The 9801-nt window shown below is 38.7% G+C and overlaps 1 protein-coding gene across 1 annotated transcript; it reads left to right on the forward strand.

Annotated features, from left to right (window-relative positions):
• The first annotated feature begins 1009 nt into the window (after nt 1-1009).
• Nucleotides 1010-6856, forward strand: hbn (homeobrain). The gene is made up of 5 exons (XM_068287965.1): nt 1010-1419; nt 3182-3467; nt 3599-3728; nt 5939-6026; nt 6173-6856. The coding sequence occupies exons 1-5, from the start codon at nt 1272-1274 to the stop codon at nt 6712-6714; spliced, it is 1194 nt and encodes a 397-aa protein (XP_068144066.1). The 5' UTR covers nt 1010-1271; the 3' UTR covers nt 6715-6856.
• The last annotated feature ends 2945 nt before the right edge of the window (nt 6857-9801 follow it).

Genomic DNA, 9801 nt, shown 5'->3' on the forward strand with positions numbered 1-9801 from the left:
AAATCATACGAAAAAGAGACAAAAGCGCGGCGTTAGAGAGTCCAGACTCGGCGACTTACAAGAAAACAGAATACGCCATTTATCCGAGACTATGTCATTTTAGCTGCCCTTTGTACTTTAGCAAGAGTGTTAAGTTATGCAACCATTAGGGGCATTAGGATAAGAAATTCTCAAAATGAAGTAGGTATACATATAGAGATGTAGGGGAAACTGTTCCAATTTAGCCTACAGGTGGTAAGGGCCAACTGTACTCAATTCTCAATCCATGGAGATCAGTTTAATCAATGAATTTAGGCTAGGTAGAAATCCAGACTTACTCCTTTGCTCGAACCTTTCCTAAGTAAAGGGATTCATTGAGCATTTTGCGAGGATTGAATCAATGAATCTTACTCAGATCATACTCTTCTACCTTTCAAGGTGGGAAAACGGAAATGGAAATGGCTGCCCAGAGGACAGGTAGGAACTAACCTGTTTTGTGATTTGCTGAGGCCATCTATTAGGACAGAAGAGCAAAAGAGAATGGGGAGGAACAGAAACACAAAGAGCGAGAGAGAGAGAGAGAGAGAGAGACAGACTGAGCAGATGAAAATCTAGAGAAAGGGAGAAGAAAATAAATTTAAGTTTTGTACACAAAATTTAATTGTCTAATGTTAAACTAAAACTAATTTTGCAAATAAAAACAACACTGAACAGGGAACAACAAATCAGGCAGAGAGGAAGAGAGAGCACAGAGGGTGAGAGTAACAGAAGAAGAGAGAGAGAGAGTTATAAGTAACACCCCTAATGCTACCTGCTCTCACACACACAAAGGCACATGCACACAGATAGGCAAACCAACCCCTCTCGAGCAAGCGAGATAGCAGACATTCGACTGAAGGATATCCAGGGGCGAAAACTGGTGAGTGAGTTCAGTCAGCCTCGCCCATTTCATTGACGACACTTGCCACACATATAACAACCAGGCTCAATACCCAAACTGGCTCAGTCGGTGGTTGTTGATCGAAACGAGCGTCACGTCCTCGTATTCTCGTTCTCGATATCGTTTCTTACCATTATAACCGTCATTATTCTTCGTTGTTCATCCCAATCGTCGCCGTGCAGTCAGTCAACCAAGTGCATTGTGCAACCTAAAACAATATTTAAACAAATCATTAGAAACAATTTCCCCTCAGTTAATTGTGCATTAAGATTGCAAACCAAACAAGGGATATCAATATTGTGTGACTCGTGTGTGTGTGCGCCAACAGTTCGGTTCTAAGCCTGGTCAAGCTATGATGACCACAACAACAACACAGCATCATCACAATCAACATCCAATCATGCCACCAGCCATGCGTCCAGTCCAAGAGAGTCCTGTCTCCAGGCCCAGAGCCGTTTACAGCATCGATCAGATCTTGGGAAATCAAACGAAACGAAGTGGTAAGTGCAAAATCGTCAAATTAATATATCGATCGAGTAAAAATCGAAATAGAATGTTTCTTTTCTTTAATCGAAACCAATTTTTGCCGCCGGCGATCGATCATATCTCTTTGGAATAACAATATTTAATAGTCAATCAATTTATATCTGAAATTTTTGAGAATGATTAAGCAAACTAAAAGAGCTCTATAAGTGGAAAGTTACCTTTTAGTTTCAAAAAATCTGAGAAAATTATAGAGAGATAAAAAGTTTGAGAACTATTCTTCTCAGAACTCAAACTCTTTGGCTTTGCTTTTCGAACGATGAAAATTGTAAACTGGAAAAGTATTTTCTGACTAAGTTTGGTCTGATATTCTGATATAGTAGTTTGAAATTAGGCAAAACTCTATAAGAACTTCAATCTACATATCAAATATAGTAAATTTTATCCTCTAAAACGAAAAGATCCATAAATATTTGCAAGTTTGTGGATTTTTTAAAAAACCTTGTCCAACCTTTAAAAATCTCAACTTTTGGAAAAAAGGTTGTTCCTGTGGGTATTCCATCTTTAAGTTTACTAAACTAATATTTTGTTAAACAAGAAAAACCGAAGCAAAGTTGAAAAGTAAATTGAATTTGAATATTAATGAGTTTTGTGAAAATGTTTTGGCTGTCCATTAGATGGAAGCACTTTTTAAACATGTGTACAAACATGACAAGGTCCTTATCGTTTACATATTACGACCACAAAAACCACTTCAAAGTCCTGGGCGAATATTTATCTTGGACCCCAAAAACCCTCTCCAAATACCCGCATATGCAAATTTCTGGTCCAAATAGTTAGTTAGCCGTGACAAGCCGAACGGAACATCATCACAATGGGCGGTAGTAGTGATATATATACTCTTGTTAGGGGCGTGGTTTATAGCTTAGCATGAGGCCGCACCCAAAGAGGTCGTTGCTTGTTAGTCAGAAATAAAAAGGATATCAAAACATATATCGCACAACTCAATACACACGACACACTCAGTTGTAATGAGAAGGAGAGCATTTGCGTCATTAGACCCATAATTAGATTGCAGATGGAACCTCTAAAACGGGCACCCATCTCAACCTCAGGCGAAAGGTTACAATTTGGTGACAACGTGCAAAGCCCTGCAGGACATATCCTGACATCGCGGGTAATTTGAAGCTAGGGAAAATTACCTTTTTCGCCGCACCACTCTACTCACAATCACAACAAAAACGGGCAGAATTGTTACGAAATACGATAAGGATAACAAAAGCTGAGCAAGGCAGAAATGGAAAATGTCCTGCTGAGCGACAGAACGTACGCGTATCCTTGCAAGCATTGTGAATATTATTAATTTGAGGTTCATTAAATTTTGATTACATGCTTCCCAACACGAGAGAGTGAGTTAGTGAGAGAGTGGGAAAAGGGGACAACGATTTCTTCAACTATGAAACTAAAAACTTCAAAAGGATTTCTGTGTGCATATATAATTATTTGTGTATTGATTGCCAAATCAATTTGCGTGGCACTCGAAATGTGAAACGTTTCAAGCTTTAAGTATTTTTTGTCGGTTTTTTCCTTTACCCTTTTTTTTATCGAGAGTCAGGGGTTAAATTCAGGATATTACTACTTGAGTTACAATTGAATGAATTTTCGATTTATTGCAGCTGGTAAAAGTTTAACTCCGTTTTCATTTTGTGTGCTTGGCTTTTTGAACTTTAAACTTATAGCTCTTGAACTTTTTCGTTTCTCGCTCTTCTCTTGCTGTAGATACGCCAAGTGAAGTCATGATTACGCATTCCCATCATGCCCATCATCAGATACATCACTTGCACCAGCAGCAACAGCAACAGCAGCAGCAGGCACATCAGCAACATCAACAGCAGCAGCAACATCATCTATTGCACCAGCAACAACAATTGCAGGCAAAGCGAGAGGACTCACCAACGAATACTGAGGAAGGCGGCCTGGATGTTGATAACGATGATGACTTATCCTCCAGTCTCAACAATGGTCATGATCTCAACGATATGGAGAGGCCGCGCAAAGTTCGTAGGTGAGTCGAAATCCGCTTAACATTAGACAATAAGATGAAATCGTATTTACCCTATTGTTGGGCTATTAAAAAACATCAGCTAATAAGCCGTCTCCCATTCCCATTGCTCTTCCCCCATTCCCGTTTGATAGATCTCGCACAACATTTACAACATTTCAATTGCATCAATTGGAGCGAGCCTTCGAGAAGACACAGTATCCTGATGTTTTCACAAGGGAGGATCTGGCCATGCGTTTGGATTTGAGTGAAGCACGCGTTCAGGTAACTACAAACCAAACATAAACTAGAAGGGATAGAATATGGAAATGTTTATTGTATTGCAGTTGTTTAATTAGCTCCAAAATTGCCGCTGCAACAATCAGTTGAACCCAATCTCAGTTTGCACAAAATAGCCTTTAAAACACTTAAGACCCACTTTGTATATAAACAAGCTTAGAGATCTAGTTAGCGGAGGGTTGCTAGTCCCTTTTTTGTCCTGCCATTTAAGGGTGGCACAAGGACATTAGATATTGTGATTTTCCAAATGATTAAATTGGTCTCGTCGGCTCACATGGTGTTGGTATTTTTATTAACTCAACTTTTGGGTAAACAATTAAAGTGGCTTTGGGTGCACAGGACACGCGGCACACACACACACACACACACACACACGTCTGCACATGTAATTAGGGTGTCCTTGCGCAATTTGATTTCAGTTTCAAAATGCTTTCAAACACTTCACTTTTGATTGAGCAGCGATTTCGCTTGTTGACAGGGAACAAAATACAAAAGGAAAAAAAAAATATACCGAAAAATGTAAAACAACTTGACCTAAGCGCACTTCGTTCATCGCTTCTCATAGTAGGGGATTACAGACACACACACACACACCAGCAGGACCAACAAGGACTGAGATTGGAAATGGGTGTGGGTCTGGGACTAGGTTTCTGCATACAAATTGTCCGTTTCACGGTTCTTCATGTATCTGTTGGCAGATTAAGCGTAATTGGTCATTGATTCGCATATATGTATCTCGTCTCGCATGTAACAGATTTGCAGTTACTTTTTTTTTTTGTGGTGTTTTGTTGCCGGTCATGAGTAGATAGAAAAAGTATCTGTATCTTTATCCCCGCCTGTTGTTTATTTTTTTTTGGCGGGGTTGATGAGTGGGCAATTATTTTGGGATTTGTTTGATGCAAAATCCAAAAGGAAAAAAAAGCGGAAAAGGAGTAAGCAATGGAATTAACTTGGGGTTAGTCATGTTTATTTGGCGGGCACTTTATACAAAAGGTCGTAGAAAATGCAATATTACAAGAATTATGTTGGACAAATAACAAATCAGACAAAATTATAACATTTTGATAAAAAGCTAGTATAAACACTTCATATTAAACCTTTTAGTGGTTATCTAACATCTGCTGAAAGTTTTTCATCATTCGGATTCTAGCAGATTGAATAATCTAGTTACTTATGGGCAGAATCAGAAGATTCTTAGCTCTTTAGGCAGTTTGTTAATTTCAATGAGAACAAGTCCTTCATGATGATTCTTTCCTTTTTAAGGGAACTACATTTCAAGTCTCGAATAATTCATAATGGTTTACCAAAGCCTTTTTCTTGAATGGAAACATGAATAGCTAGCTTATATTTGCCATCAGGACTTGAGGTTCTTACACTGTGGTTTCATTTTGGTGAAGTCGAAAACCATCAATTAGAGAGGAATCCATTGTCCTTGTTCTTACAAGCATATTTGGAAACATTTTTGCATTGCATTTTGATCGCAAATGTGTGATAAATGCTGAACGGATATCCGTAATTCAACTTTTACTGCCTCGATGATTATGTAAAAAGTTGTCCACAATAATAATTGGCCTGCCTACTAACAATTAAAAATCACACACACGCACACACACACAGGGGGGATGGTAACAAGAAAGGGGCGTGGGTGGTGGCGGGTGCTAAACAGACACAGGACAATAATTGGCAGCAATTATAGCAAGGAAATCGTTGCTAATTTACTACTCGCTCGGCTAAACACATTGTTGTAATGAGGATGATGTGGATGAGGATTGGAAGGAGAGCTTGAATATGCAAAATACAGGGTGCTTATAATTGCACAACTCTTTGGGCCGTCAGCTGTCAAGTGATTTCAATTTACAAACAATTAATTTTCGTAATGTACCAAGACTTGAGCTGACTTTTGCCCACTGTTCGCCCATCCATCTATTGGCCTTGTTCCTTAGCCAGTTGGCAAAGTGTCAATGGAAAATGCATAAGACTCAAATGTGGGGGGGAAGAAGTGGATAGGGTGGTGGCTAACTTCCGATTGGATGCCATTGTATTCGGACTTATCTGTCGAGTTGAGGGGTGGCAAATGGCAAGGTCTCTCCGAGTGTGAGGAACTTTTGATAGATTTTTGATCAAAGACATTGAACATACGCAAAATTTGCATACTCAGTCTGAAACTTTTGTGTGAATTTTCTCACCTTTTGCAGGTCTGGTTCCAGAATCGTCGAGCGAAATGGCGAAAACGTGAGAAGTTTATGAATCAGGATAAGGCCGGTTACCTTCTGCCCGACCAAGGTAAGTCCGAATTATACACATATTGCAACATAATTAGAAATTATGTGATGGCCACGCCACGTGTATGTGGGATTTGGAATCCAATTCTGATTACGCCCCTCTAATTAACCTTTTTGCTTGCCCTCCTCTCTCTCTTCATCGTTTAGGTCTGCCCGAGTTTCCGCTGGGCATTCCCCTGCCGCCCCATGCGATTCCAGGACATCCGGCTGCTGGTCTGCCCACCGAGTTCTGGCCACCACACTTTGCCTTGCATCAGCATTTCAATCCCGCTGGCCTGTTGCCCCAACAACTGATGGCGCCCCACTACAAGTTGCCCAATTTTCACACTCTCCTCTCCCAGTACATGGGTCTGAGTAATCTCAATGGCATCTTTGGCGCCGGAGCTGCAGCAGCAGCTGCTCAGGCAGCCGCCGCTGCCGGCGGCTATCCGCAGAATCTCTCCCTGCACTCCAGTTCGTCGACAGCCCAGGTCAGTCCGCCGTGCAGTAATAGCAGTCCCAGGGAGAGTCCCAACTCGCTTGTGCCTCATCCGCATCCATCGACGCCCACATCATCGAGTGCTGCAGGCATCACTCTGATCTCCACCACAGCCCAATCCCCCTGCAGTCCTCTCATGGGCAGTGCAGCTGGTGGCAGCAGCAGCAATGCCTCCACTCCCGTCTCCGTGGTGACCAAGAGTGATGATTGAATATCTGAGAATATCGATTGAGAATCAAACTTGTGATGATAGGGTAGGGATCTAAGGATCGATCTTTATCTCTATCTGTATAATATGTGTGTATAAGCTTAATATATGTACGATATAATTTACCTTAGCTTTAGCTTATGGCCAAAACAAAATTAGTCTTATGCTAATATGATTTAGTCGAAAGTCTAAACGAAATATGTTTAGCAAGTGTCAAAAATAAATTAAGTAAAATTATATTGAAATAAATGAATGAACAATGAAAATCTATATTTCATGATTTCAATTGGTATGGAAATATATGTACATATATTCTTTTTTTTCTCTTATCATCAGTTGATAATTTGTGCATTGTGCAGTGACAAAGCTCAAAATGAGATCCGTGATCGATTGTCCTTTGAAGTCGCCATAAATTTTAACTGAGCTTTTTAAGGGATACATCGATTCTATGGAATACGTTTCACTATCCTCATTTTCACTATCATCGTTATCATTATCACTATTAACTTCAATCTCATACTTATTTCTACCAAGAGTGAAATTGTCAATGAATATACAATTCATGTGGCTGATCAAATGAAGAGGAACAGCAACATTTTCCTTCCATTACCCATTTAATTTATTATACTTTTGTATGTTTAACCGACCAGGACTAGCTAAACTGTTTTCGATCTTTAACTATTTAATTTTTAATATTTAGCAAACAAAGTTTCTGCTTCGTCGGGGTGGCTATCTTTGTCGTGATCTTCAAAGGGTTCATTTGCAGCACTTACTCCATTGATGGTACAAGATGCTCGTCCAAAATTTGTTGGTACTTTTTGGCGTTTACTGTTCCATCCAAAGTAGGAAAAGCATCCCCAGACCATTCGGGATCCACCATGCCTGACCGTCTGTCGTAGGCGCTCATTTTTAAATCTTTCTCCGACTTTACGTCTCACGTAGGCCATACCATAGGAACCAAAAAGGTTTATTTTGGACTCATCTGAAAATATCACGTTTATCCAATCTTCTAATGTCCAAGATTCGTCAAAACTGTTTTTTCTTGCTGGTCTGCGTGCATTAAGTCCTGCATTCTGAAACCGTCTTCGTACTGTTCGAGTGCTAATATCTACTCCTTCCGACTGAACAAACTCAAAAATAATATCTTCTGCAGTTTTGAATCGATTCAGAATATGGTTTTCCTGGTCATTGGTCTTCTTCTTTCTTCCTGTCCCAGGATTTCGCTTCAGCGTTCCCGTTTTTTCAAAATTCTTTAAGAAATGCCTGACAGAAGGCTTACAAAACCCAACTTTAGCGCTTATATCGCGCTGGCTTAAATTTTCCGATCGTAAAGCCAATATGGCCTTTAACAGATTCAGTCATTTTTGACATTTTTTACTTTATATTTTTTTTTTCACTTCAAAATCTAAATACTTAGTAGATAACGCAAAAAAAGATCCAAACCGATTGAACCGTACACATTTTACGCTCGTTAAAAGTTTGCATACCGAGGTGTCCGGATTTCTATTGTCCTCAAATGTCCTGATTTGGTGTCTGAAAGCTCTAATCTTATCAAAGAATAGGACTCATCCAATCAAGTATTCGCATTTTCGAGTTCATTTTCATACTTTGATATTATTTGAGCCATGATTTCATAATTTTTGGTCGTTGTTGGTTCTAGATCTGAGAAGATGCTGGGTTAACTTCCACCAAAGTCGTAATAAGATTCTCAATTTGACGATCTTCAACAAGGATTCTACCTTCTGCTTACAATTTCCTTCGCAATGTATGTCCAAAAACTAGACTACCTAATATTTAAGGATATAATATATAAATGTTAATAATTATACTAGCTTAACATATTAATTTACCGCGTCGATTTCAGACTCTTCCGAAAGCATACTCAATTTGGACAACATCAGATTTAAAATGGTTTTATCCGTCCTATCTAATGTAAGATAAAACACTTTTCTGTGAGAAACGTGTGTTCCGACCGATTTCAGACTGTTTACTGGTGAAGCCAGAAGGCATAAACGTAATCTCTTCAAGACATGCAAATCAATATAAAAGGATAAAAGCTATCAACTGGGTTAAAAGATTGTTAGCTGATAAGGTGTAAATGTACCATGCTCCCATAGGTTTATATGGTATATCTGAACTAAAAGATTAGAATTGTAAGTTGCAATAGGCGGTGCTTAGACATTCATGTGAACATATTAAGTGGGTCCTATTAATTTTCAATTAGTGTAAGGAAGTCGAACATCTTGCTGCATTCTGAATTGCAACCAAGTACAATGACGAATTACAATAGCTTCAGTATTGCCGGAGAAGGCAGTTTTTATACTATATATATATACATTATATACTATGATAATGAAAAGAAAATAAACCTGATAAGCGTAAGAAGTTGCAATTTTAAACTTGACCGATGAAATTGGCTTTCATTATCATATCATAATAGTTGTCTAAACAAGATTAAACCCCATTCTTTTTAACAAGTTAATCTTCATCACTAACTCAGTCTTAATAATATTTATCTTTTGTTTTGTTTGTATTTCAAAGAAATATGAGATAGATATTTACGTTTTTTTGAAATTAATAATTGTTAATATGCAATTTTCATTAATTGTATGATCATTTGGATCGATATATGTGTTCCATTTACAGCTTTAGTCTACTAATAACTGAATGTTAAGGATATTTTCATCAGTTGATGAACTTCACTTCACTTCTCCTTCATAAAGCAAACATCCTGTTCATCGCTACCGATTAATCGCTTCGTTTCCAATGTTTTGTTCGACCTTTTCCACCTCGAAATGACTCCTTAGGTCCAAAAGTGATCTTTGGAGAGCTACCTATGTACATATGTATGTACCTACCCTCTGCCTGGCAATTTCTTCCTTTTGCAGGACTAACAAAGGAGTTCCAATCGAATAATAATCTCGATATTATGTCAAATTCCAAAGCAGAGGCAGAGAAAGGAAATGTTGCATAACATGTGAAAAAAAAGAACTGAACTCAAAAAGAAGAAGTCGTCGGCAAAGGCAAAAGGTGAAAAGGAAAGGGAACAACAATAATAATGAGAAGAAGAAATCGCATTGTGCCACAGTA

Source organism: Drosophila tropicalis, unplaced genomic scaffold (genome assembly GCF_018151085.1).
Source record: "Drosophila tropicalis isolate 14030-0801.00 unplaced genomic scaffold, ASM1815108v1 contig_573, whole genome shotgun sequence".
NCBI classification, from domain to species: Eukaryota; Metazoa; Arthropoda; class Insecta; order Diptera; family Drosophilidae; genus Drosophila; species Drosophila tropicalis.

Bases quoted from the DNA above. Each gene is read 5' to 3' on its own strand.
- hbn (XM_068287965.1), top strand. From the start codon at position 1,272: ATGATGACCACAACAACAACACAGCATCATCACAATCAACATCCAATC. The intron at 1,420-3,181 runs GTAAGTGCAAAA...CTCTTGCTGTAG, and splicing joins AAATCAAACGAAACGAAGTG to ATACGCCAAGTGAAGTCATG. The intron at 3,468-3,598 runs GTGAGTCGAAAT...CCCGTTTGATAG, and splicing joins AGGCCGCGCAAAGTTCGTAG to ATCTCGCACAACATTTACAA.